The sequence below is a fragment of the Neoarius graeffei genome, chromosome 2 (assembly GCF_027579695.1).
Source record: "Neoarius graeffei isolate fNeoGra1 chromosome 2, fNeoGra1.pri, whole genome shotgun sequence".
Classification (NCBI taxonomy): Eukaryota; Metazoa; Chordata; class Actinopteri; order Siluriformes; family Ariidae; genus Neoarius; species Neoarius graeffei.
The window spans coordinates 113,704,511-113,728,850 of NC_083570.1; the positions used below are offsets into that span (position 1 = coordinate 113,704,511).

The following is a 24,340-nucleotide window of genomic DNA, read 5'->3' on the forward strand; positions in this document are numbered from 1 at the left end:
AAACCAATCAGACCACAGTACTCATCATCTCTGCCACTCAAACTAATCAGACCGCAGTACTCGTCATTTCTGCCACTCAAACTAATCAAAGTGCAGTACTCGTCATCTCTGCCATTCAAACCAATCAGACCGCAGTACTCATCATCTCTGCCAATCAAACCAGTCAGACTGCAGTACTCATCTCTGTGACTCAAACCAATCAGTCCGCAGTACTCGTCATCTCTGCCACTCAAACCAATCAAAGTGCAGTACTCGTCATCTCTGCCAATCAAACCAGTCGGACTGCAGTACTCATCTCTGTGGCTCAAATCAATCAGACTGCAGTACTCGTCATCTCTGCCACTCTAACTATCCTTAATTGATTCCTAATATACATAGGAGTGAGAGAGAGATGATGATGATGATGATGATGATGATGAAGATGATGATGATGGACATGAAAGAAAGAATGAAAGAAAGAAAGAAATTAGACAGAGGGTCAGACAGAGAGAAGACAATATGTGAGAATGAGTGAGAGAGGTGGAGGGAGAGAGAGGTGAGAAGAAAGGGAAGTGATGTTTAAAGTCTCTTTAGTGTTCTCATTTGCAGGATGGATCTGGAGTGTAATTTAATGAGGTGAGAAAGAGCTCTCATCATGCTAACACAGCCTCAGCAGAGACACCTCGACAGAAAGAGAGCAGGAAAGCAGGGGAGTTTCGATGGAGCACGTTAAAAATATTACAGTGTGTGAGATGGAGGGGAAACTCTAAGAAAAAAAAAACTGGGCCACAGGATAGCCAGTGATGGAAGAATGTGTCAGACGAGACACTGAGAAACATACGGGTTGCAATTGTGAGATTCTGACTTGTGAAGAAACTGAACTGCCTTTTATAGGAACAGAGGAATGCAGGGACTTTGTGTTTCTCTCAGCGTCAGGTCACATTTCGACTAAGACAAATGTGTCCCTCAGCAGATAAAGTCTTTCTTATACTTTAGCTCTTTTAAGGTCAGCTTTAACAATGGGAAAGTTTTATAGGAACAGGGGACATCTGTATCACAACTGTTTCAGCTTAAGAGCCATCATATGCCATAGCATGGCGTGTGTGTAGGTGTGAGTGTGTTATGGGTTGCAGAGGCTTGTGAACTAATACTTTCACTTGTCACCACTGTCAGGTCATCAAGTTGGGGTGGTGGGGAAAAAAAAAACAAGAAAAAAAAAACCCAGTAAAGCCCACTCTTCACGTTTAAAATTAGCTCAGCAGTGCATGCCAGCTCAAAGTTTCCAGACACTAAACATGGTGGAGAAAAAAAAAAAAAACGCTTTAGACATCATGTCCTCTATCCAAGGAAGGCCAGTGAGTGATGAGGACAGCTCTGTTGATGAACATGAGCTTCCATGCTGCCCACTCTCAGTCCCAGAATCAACGATTATAGCCACCAGGTCATCCACATTAGTGTGTTTTAAGAATTGGTACAACGTTAAATGGTGTAATGTGATACACAGATTTACTCTTTTGCATGTTATTGCACTAATTTATCTATTTTCTTCATCATCATCCTTGTTGCCAAAAGAAACACTGAAGCTACAACTGAGTATGGACGTTAACTGAACTGATTTTTTTTTTTAAAGCTATGTTAACTGTGGAAAAGACAATGAGTCGAATATTTTTAAATGGATTTATTGAATAGTAAAATTACAAAGTCATTATGTTTTCCGACACAAGAAACTTCATTTATTAATATATTATCTTTGTTACTGAATGTGGAAGGTAGGGGTGTGGTTTAGCAGGAGCCTGAAGTGGGAGTTTGGGGGAATGAGCAAATTTACACAGCACACCTGTTGCTTATTTGCTTATAACCTCATATTAACAATCTCTCTCTCTCTCTCTCTCTCTCTCTCAATGAGCTGGGCACATGTGTGTGTGTATGTGTTGAAGTATTAGCTATCATTGTAGTCAAGGCAGCTTAAACTGAGACCAAGTCATGACCAAGACCAAAGTGTATCGAGACCAACACAAGACCAAGACTTTGACGAGTTGAGATCAAGTCAAGACCAAGACCAAGGCAGGACGAGACTGAGTCAAGACCAGAATCAGACCAGTGTGTGTGAAGGGGGGTGGGGGAGGGGTGATGGTTGTTAACTGGAAGAAAATTTTCAAATTAGCAATGAGTCACATTATTGGTTGCATTTGAAGCAGGACATTTTTACATCCAATCACAGTAACAATGTTAACAAATAAATCAGACAACACACAGGCAATTTAGTCAAATCCCTGCAGTTACATTACATTACATTAGAGGCATTTAGCAGATGCTCTTATCCAGAGTGACATACAACATACCCAGAATAGCCTGGGGAGCAGTTGGGGGTTACGTGCCTTTCTCAAAGGCACTTCAGCCATTCCTGCTGGTCCAGGGAATCAAAAAGTAACCTTTTGGTCCCAAAGCTGCTTCTCTAACCTTTCAGCCATGGCTTCCCACCAGTTGTGGTCTTGACTGGTCTTGAAATAAAATCCTGAGTCCTCTATGTCTGAGACTGAGGCAAGATCAAGTAAAAATGCGGTTGATTCCAAGACGAGACAGAGACCTTCAAAAAGTGGTCTTGAGACTGGTTTCGAGACCAAGACCAGTCTCAAGTATTACAACACTAGTATCAGCAAACCAATGGCATTAAGCCCCACTGCGATACCTCCAACCCTTGTGTCTTTTGTGTTTTGCACAACAACAATTAAAAGCTTGCATGGAGTTTCCCCTTGGCGCAGGTGTACTCTTGATCCGTGTCATTCTTGGACTGGTGGTGAAACCTGGGTGGACTGTGTTGATCAGAGTCCTTGGGCCCAGCTTATCCAGTCTCTGAATCATGTTCAATATCAAATGGCAAGAGCATATGAGTAATGAAGATTTATATTTTAGGGTGCAAGAGAAACAATTGTCCCTCTCAGTTAAGGAAGGACAGCTTTGTTGGCTAGGCCACCAGCTCAGCCTGCCTCAGAAAGTTCACCAAGTTCACTGTTTGGACCCCCAACCATGGTTGACATGCAAGAGGCAGGAAGAAGATACTCTACTCAGAATATATAGCAAAATTCTACATCCCAATTCTGAAGTAAGCCTAATATTTTGGGAACTATGTGTAGCTGTGACTGTGAGCTGGCCTAGTGGTTAGCATGTCTACTCACAGCCAGGTCATACCAAAGACCATCATAAAAATGTTACCTACTGCTGTCTAGCAAGGCATGCTGCAATATGGATAAGAGTGGGGAGTCAAACTCTCACGGTTACCAGAGGACCAGCGCCCCCCCCCACTGTAACCCTAGCTGTATAGGCGAGAGGCTGAAGGCTATGGACCCTTTTCACGTGATGTCACGACAAACATGGATGCCATTTTGGACATGTACTACCAGTAGTTTACCACAGCCAGCATTGAGGAACGGCAGCAAAGAAAGTGTTTATTTTCAGCAAGACTTCCATCATGCCACTATATTGTTGTGCATCTGGATGTAGTAACCATCAACAAACAAGGCAAGGGTTATCATTTTATCGGATCCCGGTAGATGCTGACCGACGGAGAAGATGGATAGCAGCCATAAACAGGAAAGATTGGCAGCCCTCGGCATACCAGCGCTTGTGCAGTGACCACTTTGTTGGAGGTAAGACGAATAAAATTAGCCAGAAAAGGCATTACATTGCTGTTAACATTCTGTGGCGGCGAGTGTGTAACCAAATAGGCTAAAATAACCCATTGTAACCTCTTTGTTCTTCTGTAGTAGCTATTAGCTAACGACATTAGCTAGCGTTGTGTTCCTTTGCTGTTGGTAGACTGTAGGACAGATCAGAGGCAGTGTCCTACAAACAGCACTTAATTTGAGGGGGAGCAAGCCGGAGCGCGCTCCGGAACCTCGGGCGTTGGCTCCGGCAGCTATTTACACTGGATCTGGTGATCCGACACCTCTTTTGACTATGTAACAAAATAATAATAATAATAATTAAATAAAAAAATGCAAGTTTATTTAGTGTTAATGTCTGATTTTGATATCTGTCTTGTTGGTGATTTCTCTCATGAAACGACATCCACAAAATATCTGCAGATGAACTTAATTTGCAGTGTTATTACAAAACATGCCCAGAAGCGCAGCGCCGCGCCCCCCCTACCCCCCTCTTTTTTTTCCGCACCAGAGCCGCTCATCCTCTGCGCTCCGGGACCTCCCACTTTACAAATTAAGCACTGCCTACAAATAAGTGTTCAAAACAAGAGTTTCCAGATCAATACCTGTGTATGGCGATGGGTTTTTAACGACATAGGTATACAGATCATGTGGGCTGAAGTCAGGTAAAGACGAGGGCTGCGTGTACTTCCATACGTCTGTAAACAATCCAGGCGGAAGTAGATAAACGTCGCTCTCTAAGCCTGCTAACCTCAATTTTTGAAAATACCTCTCCCTCTGCTCGCCCTGTAAATGCCCTACGTCGCTGGATAGCGAAGGTGTTTTCTGCATCTCGCTCCTTTTTCTTGTATGTTCTCCGTTTGTCGCCTTCCTCGCATTCAAACCAATTCGAGCCGAAGTCCGCTACATGTCCAAAATGGTGATCGTGTTTACAAAGGTCATGTGACTGAAAAGGGTCTATAGAAGTGGAGATTGGCGCTGCCCAGTGCACCTTAAGGACCAGGTTAGTACTGGGACGGGAGACTGCATGGAAAGACCAGGTCCTGGGACTGGAAAGACTTTGACTTTTGACATGTAGTGGCACAAGACCGAGCAGCCTGGGTGAAACTTGTGACTGCCACCTGTAGATGATGGTCCCTGTGAACAGCACTCGATGATGAATCTCTCACCCAAATGCAGGAGTAGCAATATCAGCTGCTCATTAGTCTACAGCAACAACAGCAGGAAATTTTAGCCAAAATATTGGACAAGCAAGCCAAGGAGTGAGCTACCATTCAGAGCCTTCTGATCTATTCCATTGTGCTTCCCATGAGCTCCTCCTTGGGCTCCTTCTTGCTGGCCAGGATGAGACTAAGGTACAGAATAATACCAAAAAGGTGGTGATCATTCCCATTTTCCACCCAGGAACTTTGGGAACTGATTTCCCGGAGGCTTTCAGGAGTCGACCACAAATAAGAAGCAGGTGTGCCACAATAATTTGCTCATTCCCCCAAACTCCTGCTGCAGACTCCCACTAAACCCTGTGCCCACCCACCACACTAGCCTTTTCCTCCTTAATCCTGAGCACTTTCATGGCTCTCTGTTTGGCCATTTCACAATATATCAAGATGTCTGAATGTGTTTTTTGTATTTTCAAAAGAAATGGGTGTCTCGGTCTTTCTGTTTATTGGGATAAAGACATTAAGTGGGTGTTATAAAATGAGACAAACGTCTAAGTGTGCACTTGAAATGGTCAAAGATGTCTAAATGTTTTAAAGATATAGTGGAGTTTGAGGAAGTGCTTCAAATTGATGGAGGAGGCAGTCTGTGTGGGTGTGTGCGTTAAAGCGATATAGAAGTGTGTATGTATATGTATGTAAGAAATTTCAGTGGAAATGTATTTTCTTTGTGCTTTAATGTAATGGCTTGTGCTAAGAAAGTCCTTATCATTCTCCAAACAGGATGGTGATGGTGGTCTGTCTGTTTGTCTGCCTGCTGCCACCCTCATAGCTGGGAGTTGGCAATCCAGGAAGCTGTCAACTATCTCCGTGAATTCTCTTGGGTGATTATAGCACAGCAGAGGAACCCAAACCCACCCTGGTGGATGGTGGTGGTAACAGGTGGGTTTTGAAAGGAAGACAAAAGTGTCATCCAAAATGACTTTATCATGTGTGTTTAAATCAAGCAAATCGATCAGCAGTCTTGCATTCACACCAAGGTTAAGTGAGGAACTTGTGCATTTCCATCTTAGTAAAGTTCAAACAAATAAAGATTTAAAGGACACGATCTGACAAGTGAATCATTTCCATTGCCCTGAAAAGCCAAACTTGTCCTGTGGCGTTGACTTGGATTATTCTCCACAAGCCAGCAGAGCTTGGACAAATGTTTCCTTGGACAATATTTTTCTTTTAAATATTTATATAAATCACATACAGAGCTATGAGCCAATTAATCAGAACTCAAGCTGCGGTAACATTCCATAATTTCATTTACTTGCACATTATAATAGGTGGCACATGGTTAGAAGAAAGATCATGCTTGAGGAACACATCAAGAGAACTGTTATCTTTTATACATCAAAGTTATGAAATCTTGATGAATTAAGCTCATTTTCAACAGGATAATGATATCTTTGTAGATAATGAAAATATATTCAAATGAGTGTGTTAATATAAACTTATGATCTGCCTTGAAGCTGAAACTACTATCAGAGCTGCTGGAGAAGAAAAGTCCACCTTCGGACCAATCAGAATCCAGAAAGAACCGGTTTGAGATATTTTTGCCTTATTTTTATGGCCACAGGAAACTGGTAGCCAGCCAATTTGGTAGCTGATTTAAATGAGGTGATATTATAGATATCTTTATGTGTAATATATTATAGATATTGTATAATACAGGTATTTTAGACATATTGTACATCATAGAGGTATTTTATTGTATATAATAGTTGGCTATTGTAGATTGCTTGGCAGCACGGTGATGTAGTGGTTAGCACTGTCGCCTCACAGCAAGAAGGTCCTGGGTTCGAGTCCAGTGACTGACGAGAGCCTTTCTATGTGGAGTTGACATGCTGTCTGCGTAGGTTTCCCCCAAAGGGCATGCAGGTTAGGCTAATTGGTAGCTCGAAATTGACCGTAAGTGTGAATGGTTGTCTGTGACTATGTGTCAGATCTGTGATGACCTGGTGACTTGTCCAGGGTGTGCTCTGTCTCTCGTCCATAGTCAGCTGGGATAGGCTCCAGCTTGCCTGAGACCCTGTAGGACAGGACAAGTGGCTACACATGATGGATGGATGTAGATTGCTTATTTATTTATATAATATGGACATGAGTGCTTGACTGGGAAATACACTTCTCATATTTTTCATATGAGTTCCATCCGGGACATGAAGAACCAAAACTGTGACATAAATCTCTACATGTCACTTGTGAGGAAATCGATGAATTGTTTTGAAAAATTTGGGCACTTGGGGGCGCTATTGAGTGAGCAATGGAGTAGGACGTATGTGGTTTGAGCTCCCGCCAAACTTTTGTTTTATTTCGAATTAAGGTTCGCCTTACATTACAAAACACTGTGAAATTGACTCCAAGCGTCTGCTAAGGTTAAAACTACAGTTTAGATTTAGGTCGATGGCCTCAAAACCATACGACTTGCGTAAATATTCGTACAAACCGTCAAGCAGCACGAGGCCCGACGCGGCCCTGGAAAATAAGTATTTGGTCAATAACAAAAGTTCATCTCAATACTTTGTTATATACCCTTTGTTGGCAATGACAGAGGTCAAACGTTTTCTGTAAGTCTTCACAAGGTTTTCACACTGTTGCTGGTATTTTGGCCCATTCCTCCATGCAGATCTCCTCTAGAGCAATGATGTTTTGGGGCTGTCGTTGCAATGATGTTTTGGGGCTTCGTTGCCCAGGCGGTGTGTTTGGGATCATTGTCATGCTGAAAGACCCAGCCACGTTTCATCTTCAATGCCCTTGCTGATGGAAGGAGGTTTTCACTCAAAATCTCACGATACATGGCCCCATTCATTCTTTCCTTTACACGGATCAGTCGTCCTGGTCCCTTTGCAGAAAAACAGCCCCAAAGCATGATGTTTCCACCCCCATGCTTCACAGTAGGTATGGTGTTCTTTGGATGCAACTCAGCATTCTTTCTCCTCCAAACACAATAAGTTGAGTTTTTACCAAAAAGTTCTATTGTGGTTTCATCTGACCATATGACATTCTCCCAATCCTCTTCTGGATCATCCAAATGCTCTCTAGCAAACTTCAGATGGGCCTGGACATGTACTGGCTTAAGCAAGGGGACACATCTGGCACTGCAGGATTTGAGTCCCTGGCGGCGTAGTGTGCTACTGATGGTAGCCTTTGTTATTTTGGTCCCAGCTCACTGCAGGTCATTCACTAGGTCCCCCCATGTGGTTCTGAGATTTTTGCTCACCGTTCTTGTGATCATTTTGACCCCACGGGGTAAGATTTTGCATGGAGCCCCAGATCGAGGGAGATTATCAGTGGTCTTGTATGTCTTCCATTTTCTAATAATTGCTCCCACAGTTGATTTCTTCACACCAAGCTGCTTACCTATTGTAGATTCAGTCTTCCCAGCCTGGTCCAGGTCTACAGTTTTGTTTCTGGTGTCCTTTGACAGCTGTTTGGTCTTGGCCATAGTGGAGTTTGGAGTGTGACTGTTTGAGGTTGTGGACAGGTGTCTTTTATACTGATAATGAGTTCAAACAGGTGCCATTAATACAGGTAACGAGTGGAGGACAGAGGAGCCTCTTAAAGAAGAAGTTACAGGTCTGTGAGAGCCAGAAATCTTGCTTGTTTGTAGGTGACCAAATACTTATTTTACCGAGGAATTTACCAATTACTCGTAATTCATTAAAAATCCTACAATGTGATTTCCTGGATTCTTTCCCCCCATTCTGTCTCTCATAGTTGAAGTGTACCTATGATGAAAATTACAGGCCTCTCTCATCTTTTTAAGTGGGAGAACTTGCACAATTGGTGGCTGACTAAATACTTTTTGCCCCACTGTACCTTCCAGCCAGTGTAGTGTTCAGCAGTAGTGTTAGTGAAGGCCAATGCAAGCGCAGTCAAGCCAGTGCTACTGAGAGCTAATAGCACAGGCTAACAACTGAGAAATTAAGATTTCTGTCTCCAGACTCTTCTTTCACACTGCACGCTTGCCACAGTATTTTTCACTCAGTCTTAAGTATTCATTTCTTTTTGTAATTTACTGAGTTACTCTTAAAATCAACATTGACAGCTACACACAACGGAGTGACCTGGCAGCCAAAATTCTCTCAAAATCTTCTGTATTTTGAACGTATGAAGCAAACCTGGTGGCCATGTTTGCTTACACATTGTCACAGTCACTCGCTAGCATGGAAATTTTATGTCTCTGATGTGTGACGTCATGTTGTCTTGACAACCATGCAATATTGTAAACCATATTCAACGCTCATTCTCCATTGGGTAGAGTGACGTAATACATATAGGATAAGTGATACACTAACAATATTGCATGCTATCAAACCAAATGAATTAAACCCACTAGAAGGGAATAGAACACGTTTTTATTCCATCGAAAAAATGTCCTGTATGTATAATAATTTCTGATATTTCACTCCGATGATGTCACTCCCAGTGTTTTCCCACTGACAAGACATGTGCTGTCAAAATGGTGAACCGGTTGAGAATTAAAATTATTTTGATTAACTTGTGTATTAATATTTTTTTTGTGTGTGTGTGGATGTGTCCATATAATATAAAGAACACGGTGGTGTGAAGATAAGAAGATTATCTTCTCGTGTTGAAAAATATATAACTCGTCGCTTGGCGCACTCGTAATATATACATTCACCACTTAAAGATAATGGTCATATCTTCATGTAACCGTGTAACATTCTCTATGTATTGTGTAATGTCTATATTGTCCATATTGTATATTACATCTGCAGATATACATTTTATTATATTACATATACTGCACATATACATAACTTGCATATGCATATATTCATTCTTTTTTCCTCTCTCTCTGTCTCTCTTTTTTTTAATTTGTCCTTTTCTGTATCCCTAGAGAGACATCAACTTTTGGAACCAAATTCCTTGTGTATGTCAACAAACTTGGCCAAAAAACATGATTCTGGTTCTGACTGGCAGTGGTCGAAATTTGGCAGCACCTTACAATGTGATAGTCAGAGTCTGAAAATGAATCGTTCTCAATATGAAACCCAATACAAAGTGGGGAAATAGGCCATGAGTTTGACCCTGTTACACATCTTGAGCAGAAAACTGAGTATTGTTGAACAAAGAGGGATCTGGATTTTATCTTCAATATAATGAAAAACCGCGGCACGGTGGTGTAGTGGTTAGCGCTGTCGCCTCACAGCAAGAAGGTCCTGGGTTCGAGCCCCGGGGCCAGCGAGGGCCTTTCTGTGTGGAGTTTGCATGTTCTCCCCGTGTCCGCGTGGGTTTCCTCCGGGTGCTCCGGTTTCCCCCACAGTCCAAAGACATGCAGGTTAGGTTAACTGGTGACTCTAAATTGACTGCAGGTGTGAATGTGAGTGTGAATGGTTGTCTGTGTCTATGTGTCAGCCCTGTGATGACCTGGCGACTTGTACCCTGCCTTTCGCCCGTAGTCAGCTGGGATAGGTTCCAGCTTGCCTGCGACCCTGTAGAAGGATAAAGCGGCTAGAGATAATGAGATGAGATGAGATAATGAAAAACCTAGCAGAGAGAAAAGGTATAAACACCCCAAAAGACCTATTACAGTGGTGCTTGAAAGTTTGTGAACCCTTTACAATTGTGTATATTTCTGCATAAATATGACCTAAAACATCATCAGATTTTCACACAAGTCTTAAAAGTAGATAAAGAGAACCCAGTTAAACAAATGAGACAAAAATATTATACTTGGTAATTTATTTATTGTGGAAAATGATCCAATATTACATATCTGTGGGTGGCAAAAGTATGTGACCCCTTGCTTTCAGTATCTGGTGTGACCCCCTTTTGCAGCAATAACTGCAACTAAACATTTGCGGTAACTGTTGATCAGTCCTGCACACCGGCTTGGAGGAGTTTTAGCCCGTTCCTCTGTACAGAACAGCTTCAACTCTGGGATGTTGGTGGGTTTCCTCACATGAACTGCTCACTTCAGGTCCTTCCACAACATTTCGATTGGATTAAGGTCAGGACTTTGACTTGGCCATTCCAAAACATTAACTTTATTCTTCTTTAACCATTCTTTGGTAGAACGACTTGTGTGCTTAGGGTCGTTGTCTTGCTGCATGACCCACCTTCTCTTGAGATTCAGTTCATGGACAGATGTCCTGATAGTTTCCTTTAGAATTCGCTGGTATAATTCAGAATTCATTGTTCCATCAATGATGACAAGCCGTCCTGGCCCAGATGCAGCAAAACAGGCCCAAACCATGATACTACCACCACCATGTTTCACAGATGGGATAAGGTTCTTATGCTGGATAGCAGTGTTTTCCTTTCTCCAAACATAACGCTTCTCATTTAAACCAAAAAAGTTCTATTTTGGTCTCATCCATCCACAAAACATTTTTCCAATAGCCTTCTGGCTTGTCCATGTGATCTTTAGCAAACTGCAGACGAGCAGCAATGTTCTTTTTGGAGAGCAGTGGCTTTCCACTTTTAGGACTTGTGTGAAAATCTGATGATGTTTTAGGTCATATTTATGCAGAAATACAAAAAATTCTAAAGGGTTCACAAACTTTCAAGGACCACTGTACATTGAAAATTCAAAATATTGCCCATCTTTTTTACACTGTGTTGTTAAAATATTCTTGCTCTTCTCTTGCTGTCCTAAAGCAGTGCAGTGATTGTAATCAGGTGACCAGCAGACTCCCCCGAGAGAGAGAGAGTGAGCTGGAGAAAGAAAAATGGCTGAAAGTGTATGTGTACTTCGCCTCGACATCCTTCTTGTGACAAAGCTTTTTTTTTTTTTTTCAGCTGTCACCTCTGTGTGAAGGCTCTTTGTATCTCTCTCTCTCTCTATCTGTTTTCTGGGTGCATATGGCTTCTACTGAAATTTACATAATTGCAATTAATAATGAAGATATGGAGTAATTAAGCCCTAACAAGCATTTTCACACAAATCGCTTCTTCTCCCTCAAATTTTCACCAATTTTGATTCTTTCTGGCATGAAGGCAGGGGTACCTAGGGTGCATATAACTTCTACCCAGATTTGCTTAATTACAATTATTAATGAAGCTATGGACTAATTAAGCCTAAATTAACATTTAAAAAAAATTGCTTTTTCTTGGTCAATTCCTCGCTGTTTTGGATTCTTTCTGACAAATAGGTCGGTATTCCTAGGGTGGATATCTCTTCTATATATAGCTTGTATATAGTGTACGGTACATAGCTTGCAACATTTATTGCACAAGCTGGCCCACTTTAGATTGTTCCTTCTAGATGGGGCTGGAGTGAGCTACACCGTCACTGACGGTCTCGTTATGCTGTTATTTTTTTTTTATCAATTTGCTTCAATTAGTTTAAATATTTTGTTTTTAAACTTTCTCAGTCTTTTAACATGTAATTAGTTGTTACAGCACCTTCTTGAAAATCACTTTGGTGAAGAAGCATCCTGTTAAAATATTAAATGAATAAATTGGATCAGTTGCATGGAGATCACTGTCAGCATGTTGATCCATCCATCCATCCATTATCCGTAACCGCTTATCCTGTGCAGGGTCACAGGCAAGCTGGACCCTATCCCAGCTGACTATGGGTGAGAGGTGGGGTACACCCTGGACAGGTTGCTAGGTCATTAAGAAGAAGAAGCTTTATTGTCATTGTACAAGAATACAACGAAATTCCGTTTGGCAGCATCTCTCTTATAGCAGCTATATGTAACAGTCACAAGAAAATATATTAAACATAAACAGTAAAAACAGTAAAGTGCAGAAAAAATGTTATATATAAATAGTCTGTATTAAAAGTGCAGTCTATATTTGAGGTGCATGAGTTATTGTCATTGGAGGAGCATGTTAATCCTCTAACTCAAATTGTTACATACAATAGTAGAAAAATGTATGAAGTCTTCAGAAGCTGAAAAAAAAATTATATATATATATATATATATATATATATATATATATATATATATATATATATATATATCAGGGAGGATGGGGTGAATTGGTGGGAATTTGGAGCTGGCCAGTAGTGACATGCAAAGGGGGGTAAAGATTGTTGGGAATTGAGGATTGATCATTAGTGCCATATGAAGGAGTGGGAGTTGGCCAGAACTGATTTATGAAAGAGGTGAAATTAAGAATTGGCCAGGAGTGACATTTGGAGGGTCAGTATTTAGTGGGAAGTGGGAATTTGCCACTCATGGCATGTGAAAGGAGTAGAATTTCCAGAAATTGGCAATTGGCCAGGAGTGATATATCCAGAGATGAGAAATGGCAGGAATTGACCAGCAGTGATGGATAAATTATCATGATTTATAAAGGGATTGGAATTGAGATGTATGAAGAAGCTGGAATTGGTGGGAATTGGGAATTTGCTCGTTGTGACCAGTAGGTTGGATTGGCATGAATTGGGAACTGACCACCAATGATGCAGGAAAAGGGCAAGAAATGGGAACTGGCAAGTACTGGTATATGAAGGGGTGAGAACTAATGGGAAGTGTGAATTGGCCAGTAGTAACATATGAAGGGGTACAGTTGGAAGGAATTGGGGATTGGTCAGTGGTGATGCATGAATGGGTGGGAATTGGGAATTAGCCAGTGGTGACTTGTGAGGTGGATTGAATTGTCAGGATTTGGGAATTCACCTGTAGTGACATATGAAAAGATGGAAATCTACCAGGAAAAAAGAATAAAGGGAGCTGGGAAATGTGAGTGAGCTTGTGACCAACTGTTTTTGAGTGTATTGCAGGCATCAAATACAATTAAGTTGGTCAGTAAAACTATTGAAAATCTTTTCTTTGTACTTTTGTCAGTTAAATAAAGGCTCACATGAATTAACAAAATCACAGATTTTGATTTGTATTGCATTTTGGAAAATATCCTGACTTTTCTGGAAATGGGGCTTGTATGTATATCTATACATCAATCATCCATAACTTTAAAACCACTGACAGGTAAAGAAGTGAATAACATTGATTTGATCATCTCATTACAGTGGCACCTGCCAAGGGGGTGATATATTGGGCAGCAAGAGAACAGTCAGTTTTTGAAGTTGATGTGTTGGAAGCAGGAAAAATGGGCAACCGTAAGGATCTGAGTGACTTTGACAAGGGCCAAATTGTGATGGCGAGATGACTGGGTCTGAACATCGAACAAAATGGCACATCTTGTGGGGTGTTCCCAGTATGCAGTGGTTAGTGCCTACCAAAAGTGGTCCAAGGAAGAACAACCAGTGAACCAGTGACAGGGTCATGGGTGTCAAAGGTGCATTGATTCGCACTGGGCATGAAGGCTAGCCCATATGGTCCAATCCCACAGAAAAGCAACTGAAAAAGTTAATGCTGGCTGAAACAGAAAGGTGTCAGAAAGGCTAGCCTTCATGTCCCAATGTGAATCTATGAATGATGCATGGACATGTTATAAGAGGAGGTTATTATAAGGTTAAAAATAAATAAATAAATAAATAAATAAATAAAAACAACACACATCGACCATCATCCCTACAACAAACCAATAACACAAATACATGCATTTTTATTTCTTTGTTGACAGACACGAAATATCGTTAAAGCCAAACAAACATGAGGTCAAAGTCAACTGGTCCTCAGATGTTTAATCGAGATAAATAAACAAAGTTCATGTTTTGACCTAGCAGATGGCTAGGAAGATTGCCGTTCCTCCACAGTGCTGGAATTATGTCAGTTTGACACAACCACAAAAACATACCTCAGCGAAATGACCAGCATTCTACATTCCTCTATCTCCCGCTCCTCTTGCCATTTTCTCCCACCGTCTCACCATGGCTGACAACTTAAGTGCTGCGAGCATCCACTGCCTTTCTCAAACTCATCATTAAAGCACACTAACACCCCTCCACATCTCCTCGACCAACAAACACATCACTGAAGACCTTCAGTCAGACAGTACGGTGCAACGCGACAGAAATATAAATCCGAACTGTCGCTATCTGCTGAAAGAGAGCCTACACTTAGCCGTGTTAGCACTCCAAACCCATTATCAAGCTCACAGTCCCAACAACAGGTATAGCACTGTAATCTACTGGCTGCTGAAAACAATCATCCACCGGCAGGAAGAAAGTGTCAAGGCATTCCGTTGTTACTTTTATACGTGTCTGCTTTTTAGACCATTGTGCTGCAGAACTAGAGAACACTACAATATCAAAAACAACATTTTCACAGTTAGAGATAGAGGAAACAGGAAAGAGGGAGCGTCTTGAAACACAACAGAAAGTAATGGCACACCCAACCTTTCTTCACCAAGCCATCCAAAGCCCATCCACAGGAAAGATTAGAAGTTAAACAAATACAGTAGTGATTGAAAGTTTGTGAATCCTTTAGAATTTTCTATATTTCTGCATAAATATGACCAAAAATATCATCAAATTTTCACACAAGTCCTAAAAGTAGATAAACAAATGAGATAAAAATATTGTACTTGGTCATTTATTTATTAAGGAAAATGATCCAATATTACATATATGTGAGTGGCAAAAGTATGTGAACCTCGAGGATTAGCAGTTAATTTGAAGGTGAAATTAGAGTCAGATGTTTTCAATCAATGGGATGACAATCAGGTGTGAGTAGGCACCCTGTTTTATTTAAAGAACAGGGATCTATCAAAGTCTGATCTTCACAACACATGTTTGTGGAAGTGTATCATGGCACGAACAAAGGAGATTTCTGAAGACCTCAGAAAAAGCGTTGTTGATGCTCACCAGGCTGGAAAAGGTTACAAAACCATCTCTAAAGAGTTTGGACTCCATCAATCCACAGTCAGACAGATTGTGTACAAATGGAGGAAATTCAAGACCATTGTTACCCTCCCCCGAAGTGGTCAACCAACAAAGATCACTCAAAGAGCAAGGCGTGTAATAGTCGGCGAGGCCACAAAGGACCCCAGGGTAACTTTTAAGGAACTGAAGGCCTCTCTCACATTGGCTAATGTTCATGAGTCCACCATCAGGAGAACACTGAACAATGGTGTGCATGGCAGGGTTGCAAGGAGAAAGCCACTGCTCTCCAAAAAGAACATTGCTGCTCATCTGCAGTTCGCTAACGATCATGTGGACAAGCCAGAAGGATACTGGAAAAATGTTTTGTGGATGGATGAGACCAAAATAGAACTCTTTGGTTTAAATGAGAAGTGTTATGTTTGGAGAAGGTGGCATGGTGGTGTAGTGGTTAGCGCTGTCGCCTCACAGCAAGAAGGTCCAGGTTCGAGCCCCGTGGCCGACGAGGGCCTTTCTGTGCGGAGTTTACATGTTCTCCCCGTGTCCGCATGTGTTTCCTCTGGGTGCTCCGGTTTCCCCCACAGTCCAAAGACATGCAGGTTAGGTTAAATGGTGACACTAAATTGACCGTAGGTGTGAATGTGAGTGTGAATGGTTGTCTGTGTCTATATGTCAGCCCTGTGATGACCTGGCGACTTGTCCAGGGTGTACCCCGCCTTTCGCCTGTAGTCAGCTGGGATAGGCTCCAGCTTGCCTGCGATCCTGTAGAACAGGATAAAGCGGCTAGAGATAATGAGATGAGATGAGATGTTTGGAGAAAGGAAAATACTGCATTCCAGGATTAGGACCTTATCCCATTTGTGAAACATGGTGGTGGTAGTATCACGGTTTGGGCCTGTTTTGCTGCATCTGGGCCAGGATGGCTTGCCATCATTGATGGAACAATGAATTCTGAATTATACCAGCAATTTCTAAAGGAAAATGTCAAGACATTGTCCATGAACTGAATCTCAAGAGAAGGTGGGTCATGCAGCAAGACAACGACCCTAGGCACACAAGTCGTTCTACCAAAGAATGGTTAAAGAAGAATAAAGTTAATGTTTTGGAATGGCCAAGTCAAAGTCCTGACCTTAATCCAATTGAAATGTTGTGGAAGGACCTGAAGCAAGCAGTTCATGTGAGGAAACCCACCAACATCCCAGAGTTGAAGCTGTTCTGTACGGAGGAACGGGCTAAAATTCCTCCAAGCCGGTGTGCAGGACTGATCAACAGTTACCGCAAACGTTTAGTTGCAGTTATTGCTGCACAAGGGGCTCACACCAGATACTGAAAGCAAAGGGTCACATACTTTTGCCACCCGCAGATATGTAATATTGGATCATTTTCCACAATAAATAAATGACCAAGTATAATATTTTTGTCTCATTTGTTTAACTGGGTTCTCTTTATCTACTTTTAGGACTTGTGTGAAAATCTGATGATGTTTTAGGTCATATTTATGCAGAAATATACACAATTGTAAAGGGTTCACAAACTTTCAAGCACCACTGTAATGAATTTAACACATTATTGAGCTACAGATTCTTCCTGATGTTGTCTAGGCTGAGCTGTGATCATCCTCAGGACCAAGTCTAGACCTTCCTCAGTGAAATGAAGTGCTTAAGATGTGCTAAAGATGAGCTTCTTCAGGTGGCACTTATATAGATGGAGTCAAATGACAAGCCAGCATCACCTCAAAGGTCTATGGTTTTTCAGAAAAAAATAAAATAAAATCCTGACATGCTAATAGTTTTTGTGCAAATAATTACTGCTGATACAGAAGTTGGCGGCATGGTTGTGTAGTGGTTAGCACTGTCACCTCACAGCAAGAAGGTTCTGGGTTTGAGCCCAGTGGCCAATGGGGGCCTTTCTGAGTGGAGTTTGCATGTTCTCCCCGTGTCCGCATGGGTTTCATCTGGGTGCTCCGGTTTCCCCCACAGTCCAAAGACATGCAGGTTAGGCTAATTGGTGGCTCTAAATTGACCGTAGGTGTGAATGTGAGTGTGAATGGTTGTGCGTCTATGTGTCAGCCCTGTGATGACCTGGTGACTTGTCCAGGGTGTACCCCGCCTCTCACCCATAGGCAGCTGGAATAGGCCCCAGCTTGCCCGAGACCCTGCACAGGATAAATGGTTGTGGATAGATGGGTGGATGATACAGAAATTGGATGTTTATGAGATATAACTATATAATATCTAATGAACTGGAAACTCAGTGTACAACTCAACATGAAATTCGAAACATCAGCTTAACTGCAAATAAAACTCTGCATTTGAGTTCAAGGCTAAAAATATAGCTATGAGCAGCAATGATTGGGGTTCAAGCATCATATTATTTGTAGGTTTTGCAGACGTTTCTTATGTTATTACTGACGTGTAAGAATCAAACTGGCGGCACGGTGGTGTAGTGGTTAGCGCTGTCGCCTCACAGCAAGAAGGTCCTGGGTTCGAGTCCCAGGGCCGGCGAGGACCTTTCTGTGTGGAGTTTGCATGTTCTCCCCGTGTCCACGTGGGTTTCCTCCGGGTGCTCCGGTTTCCCCCACAGTCCAAAGACATGCAGGTTAGGTTAACTGGTGACTCTAAATTGACCGTAGGTGTGAATGTGAGTGTGAATGGTTGTCTGTGTCTATGTGTCAGCCCTGTGATGACCTGGCGACTTGTCCAGGGTGTACCCCGCCTTTTGCCCGTAGTCAGCTGGGATAGGCTCCAGCTTGCCTGCGACCCTGTAGAAGGATAAAGCGGCTACAGATAATGAGATGAGATGAGAAGAATCAAACTGACTCTCATTGCATTGAGGATAACAAGCTGGATACCAACATGGGGGAAGCCATGGCCGAAAGGTTAGAGAGGCAGTTCTGGGATTCAAAGGTTGCTGATTTGAGTCCCTGGCCCAGCAGGAATGGCTGAAGTGCCCTTGAGGAAGGCACCTAACCTCCAACTGCTCCCCAGGCTACTCTGGGTGTGTTGTACATTGCTCTGGATAAGAGCGTCTGATAACTGTCATTCATGTAATGTAACATGTTTCTTCATAAATCATCCACATGAGAACTTAGTAGAAATATAGTGTTCATGAAAAGCATTCCTAGCTGACAGAAATTTGGAGTGTGTGTAAATTTGCAGAAATTAGATAGTTAGGCATGTAACAATGCACCGAATTCACAATTTGAATTGGTTCATGATATTGGGTTCATGATTCAATTTTATTGATTTTATTGAAATTAATTGAAATTGTATTGATATTTTTGAAAAATAAATGAAGAATATGGGTGGCACGGTGGTGTAGTGGTTAGCGCTGTCGCCTCACAGCAAGAAGGTCCTGGGTTCGAGCCCCGGGGCCGGCGAGGGCCTTTCTGTGCGGAGTTTGCATGTTCTCCCCGTGTCCGCGTGAGTTTCCTCCGGGTGCTCCGGTTTCCCCCACAGTCCAAAGACATGCAGGTTAGATTAACTGGTGACTCTAAATTGACCGTAGGTGTGAATGTGAGTGTGAATGGTTGTCTGTGTCTATGTGTCAGCCCTGTGATGACCTGGCGACTTGTCCAGGGTGTACCCCGCCTTTCGCCCGTAGTCAGCTGGGATAGGCTCCAGCTTGCCTGCGACCCTGTAGAAGGATAAAGCGGCTAGAGATAATGAGATGAGATGAGATGAAGAATATTTTATGACCAGAAAAATACATTTAACCTCCTATTCTTTATCAACTTAAAGAGTCCCATTTTAATAAAAAAACAACTTTTGTTTCATTTTCTGTATAAGAAACAATAATTATTTCCCCACATTTGTAAAAGTTGCAGTAAAGTATAATAACCTGTGAACTAAAATATTCCTTTTATCAAAAATCAAAAAGTTAATAACAAATACTGTATATCTCATCTCATCTCATTATCTCTAGCCGCTTTATCCTGTTCTACAGGGTCGCAGGCAAGCTGGAGCCTATCCCAGCTGACTACGGGCGAAAGGCGGGGTACACCCTGGACAAGTTGCCAGGTCATCACGGTCAATTTAGAGTCACCAGTTAACCTAAACTGCATGTCTTTGGACTGTGGGGGAAACCGGAGCACCCGGAGGAAACCCATGCGGACACGGGGAGAACATGCAAACTCCACACAGAAAGGCCCTCGCCGGCCACGGGGCTCGAACCCGGACCTTCTTGCTGTGAGGCGACAGCGCTAACCACTACACCACCGTGCCGCCCAATACTGTATATATTTTCTTAAAAAAACTTGGATGAAACATTTTTGTTCTGCCTCCATTTGCTTCTCTTTTCTTTATCGTTCAGCAGTCTGTAAAAAGAGAGCTCTGATTTCTCGTTAATCTATTTGTACACAATCACACAGCAGCTGTTTCACATTTTCTATTTTTTTTTTTTTGTATTTTCACAGCATTAGAGCTGTGTTACTTCTGCCTACAGTGAAGTCACATGCATCCCCACTGTTGTCTGTTATTCTGCTCTCTGCTGTCTAAACAACACAATTACAGCTCGGAAAAACTAACAGATTACGCAGCCTGATAATAATCACGATTCTTTTTTTTATTTCATCGATTTATATCGTCATAAATTTGTATCAAGATTTACTGTTGCACAGTATGTTGTTGTGCAGCAAAACTTTTGTAAATCGAGATGGATTTTTTTTTTCTACAAATGTGTTGTTATTGCTTGAAGCCTTAATCAAGCTCATGACAACTCTACATTGAACCAAAGTGTACTTCAGCTCAGATCTAAACTCTGAGTAAACACAATATGTAATCCTGCTCTCAGTTCGACCTCGGCAGGAAATAAATGAGGGTACGTGTCTTCAGACAGTCCATGTCTCTGAGTGGAGAAAATGCAAAGAGAAGAAAATAACTTCTATTTCCAGCACTGCCTACACACACACACACTTACTTTTGTCCCTGGTTACTGTAAGTGTTGTCGTATGAGTCGTACCCTTGGTCATCGTAGGCTGTTCCGTATCCGTCATCGTATTCCTACAGAGAGAGAGAGAGAGAGAGAGAGAGAGAGAGAGAGAAATCTGAAACAAATATTCACACAAGAAATCAGCAGTGCATTAACTGAGTGTAGCAAGAGCAAGACAGCAAAATGAAACACACGAGAAACAAAATGAATGAGGTCAACTGCTCGATTTTTTCATATGATCTGTAATATAATATCAGTGCTAGACATAATTGAGGGTGCATGCTGCCTTAGAGAGAAAAGTCAGGCAGACATTTAGCTCAAAATGAGCTCTCGAGAGCTTTAATGTCACACACACACACACACACACACACACACACACACACACACACACACACACACACACACACAGTACTCTCAGTAAAAAGGTTAATCTCCTCCACTGGACTGCTTTACATATCAGCACTCCCTTAGCAGAGGAAAAACAGACGAGTGGAGTGAAGTGCAGGAGAAAGACAGGATTCTAACACCAACATACTGACATCAAAGCTCTGAACATCAGCCAACATCCTGTACTGACGTCACTACGGTAACCAGACCGACACACCGCGAGCTTCTGATGCTTCACCACACAGCAGGACAAATCCAATTCATTTCCTCAATCAGATTTCGAGACGATGTCTGCATCACAAATCATAAGAGACTCAATCAAATCTGTGTGTTTCATTTGTTATCCATTATATCTGGTTATTATTCTGAGAATGCAGCTCTATGTGTGTGTGTGTGTGTGTGTGTGTGTGTGTGTGTGTGTGTGCAGTGAAATTGGAGATTATTATTGTCATCATTCCCTGATGTAAGGAAGCATTTCACACAGAGTGAATGGAAGAAAAAAAAGGTACATGAAATCTGATTTATCTGATGCACTACTGGACAAAAATAAATAGCACTATTTATTTTGCTTACGGGCGGCGCGGTGGTGTAGTGGTTAGCGCTGTCGCCTCACAGCAAGAACGGCCGGGTTCGAGCCCCGTGGCCGGCGAGGGCCTTTCTGTGCGGAGTTTGCATGTTCTCCCCGTGTCCACGTGGGTTTCCTCCGGGTGCTCCGGTTTCCCCCACCGTCGAAAGACATGCAGGTTAGGTTAACTGGTGACTCTAAATTGACTGTAGGTGTGAATGTGAGTGTGAATGGTTGTCTGTGTCTATGTGTCAGCCCTGTGATGACCTGGCAACTTGTCCAGGGTGTACCCCGCCTTTCACCCGTAGTCAGCTGGGATAGGCTCCAGCTTGCCTGCGACCCTGTAGAACAGGGTAAAGCGGATAGAGATAATGAGATATTCAATTTAAGAGTTTTTTTTTTTTCATTTGTTTGTTTTTTTTAATCCTCCATCAGCTACAATCCTGAACAACGGCAGTAGCCAAGTCATCATTGATACAGTGTCTGGCAAAAGTATTCATCCTGTTTGGTGTTTGTCCTGTTCTGTCGCATTACAAGCTAGAATTAAAATGGATTTTTGGGGGGTTAGCTCCATTTGATTTACACAACATGCCTACCACTTTAAAGGTGAAAATTGTTGTTTAATTGTGACACAAAGAATAATTAAGATGAAAAAACAGAAATCTGGAGTGTGCATAGGTATTCACCCTCCAAAGTCAATTCTTTGCAGCACCACCTTTTGCTGAAATTACAGCAGCAAGTCTCTTGGGGTATGTCTCTGTTAGCTTAGCACACCTAGCCACTGGGATTTTTGCCCATTCCTCAAGGCAAAACTGCTCCAACTCCTTCAAGTTAGATGGGTTGCATTGGTGTATAGCAATCTTCAAATTATGCCACAGATACTCAGTTGGATTGAGGTCTGGGCTTTGACTAAACCATTCCAAGACATTTAAATGTTTCCCTTTAACCCACTCCAATATAGCTTTAGCAGTATGATTAGGGTCATTGTCCTGATGGAACCTGAACCTTCATCCCAGTCTCAAACCTCTGGCCGACTCAAACAGGTTTTCCTCCAGAATTGTCCTGTATTTAATGCCATCCATCTTTCCTTCAGTCCTGACCAGCTTTCCTGTCCCTGCAGATGAAAAATATCCCCACAGCATGATGCTGCCACCACCATGCTTCACTGTAGGAATGGTGTTCTCAGGGTGTTGGGTTTGCGCCACACATGGCATTTCCCATAATGGCCAAAAAGATCAATTTAAGTCTCATTTGACCAGAGAATCTTCTTCCATGTGTTTGGGGAGTCGGCCTCATGCTGTTGGGCAAACTTCAAACATGTTTTCTTAAGCAATGATTTTTTTTTTTTTCTGGCCACTCTTCCATAAAGCCCCGCCCACTCTGTGGAGTGTACAGCTTAAAGTGTTCCTATGGACAGATACTCCCATCTCCGCTGTGGATCTTTGCAGCTCCTTCAGTGTTATCTTTGGTGTCTTTGTTGTATATCTGATTAACGCCCTCCTTGCCCGGTCTGTGAGTTTTGGTGGGCGGGGCGTTCTCTTGTCAGGTTTGTAGTGGTGCCATATTCTTTCCATTTTGCTATAATGGATTTAATGGAGCTCCGTGGGATATTCAAAGTTTGGGATAATTTTTATAACCCAACCCTGATCTATACTTCTCCACAACTTTGTCTCTGACCTGTTTGGAGGCTCCTTGGTTCTTATGTTGCTTGCTTAGTAGCGTTGCAGAGTCAGGGTCCTTCCAGAACAGGTTGAGTTATACAGATATCATGTGACAGATCATGTGACACTTTGATTGCACACAGGTGGATCTTAATCAACTAATTATGTGACTTATGAAGTGAATTGGTTGGACCAGTTCTTATTTCGGGGTTTCATATGAAAGGGGGTGAATACTTATGCACACTCCAGATTCCTATTTTTTAATGTTAATTATTTAATTGTTATCTTAATTGTTTGTGTCACAATAAAACAACAATTTGCACCTTTAAAGTGGGAGGCATGTTGTGTAAATCAAATGGTGCTAACCCTCCAAAAATCCATTTTAATTCCAGCTTGTAATGCGACAAAACAGGACAAACACCAGGGGGGATGAATACTTTTGCAAGACGTTGTATTTATTTAACAATTATTCACCGAAGGTGAAGTGAATATCACTGAATAATAACCAAGATGAAGGTAGAAGTACAGAGTTGAGCAGTTAGTGCTGTCCATCACGTGTTTAGTTTCCACTGCTGGTTTTATGAACGAGTTGAATCATGTGATGTTCTTTACACAATTACAGTATGATCCTACAGCCAAGGAGAGAAAAAGAAAGGAAGAGAAACAGTCAGTCCCAGTGCTTCACACGTCCTCCTCTCGACTCTGCTCTCGTAAAGCCGAATCAGACTTCAAAGCTGAGCTGCTCTCAGGTTAAAGCAGGATAAACGGGACTAAAGACTCCGACCTCTCCGTGTTCTCCTCCTTCACTCTGTCTGTCACACTTTCTCAGCTCCAAATCCATTCATCCCCAATTAGCATGCGTGAAATCAACCACTTGAGGATTGAGCAACAACACAATGTGAACACACAGAGGACAGATCTCTCTCTCTCTCTCTTCCTTCATCCGTGTTTGATTACTGAAGTCTGATTAGAGGTTTGCTTCTCGCTTTTATTTTTATGACATATAAACTGAGTACAGGCGGCACGGTGGTGTAGTGGTTAGCGCTGTCACCTCACAGCAAGAAGGTCCTGGGTTCGAGCCCCGGGGCCGGCGAGGGCCTTTCTGTGCGGAGTTTGCATGTTCTCTCCGTGTCCACATGGGTTTCCTCCGGGTGCTCCGGTTTCCCCCACAGTCCAAAGACATGCAGGTTAGGTTAACTGGTGACTCTAAATTGAGCGTAGGTGTGAATGTGAGTGTGAATGGT

The 24,340-nt window shown here is 42.2% G+C and overlaps 1 protein-coding gene across 1 annotated transcript in view; it reads right to left on the reverse strand.

Moving 5' to 3' along the window:
* Nucleotides 1–24,340, reverse strand: part of khdrbs3 (KH domain containing, RNA binding, signal transduction associated 3) — a 264,289-nt gene that overhangs the window by 40,668 nt on the left and 199,281 nt on the right. Inside the window, exon 7 of the mRNA XM_060911501.1 lies at nucleotides 20,472–20,554. Coding sequence (XP_060767484.1) covers nucleotides 20,472–20,554 — 83 coding nt within the window. The remainder of the gene's footprint in view (nucleotides 1–20,471; nucleotides 20,555–24,340) is intronic.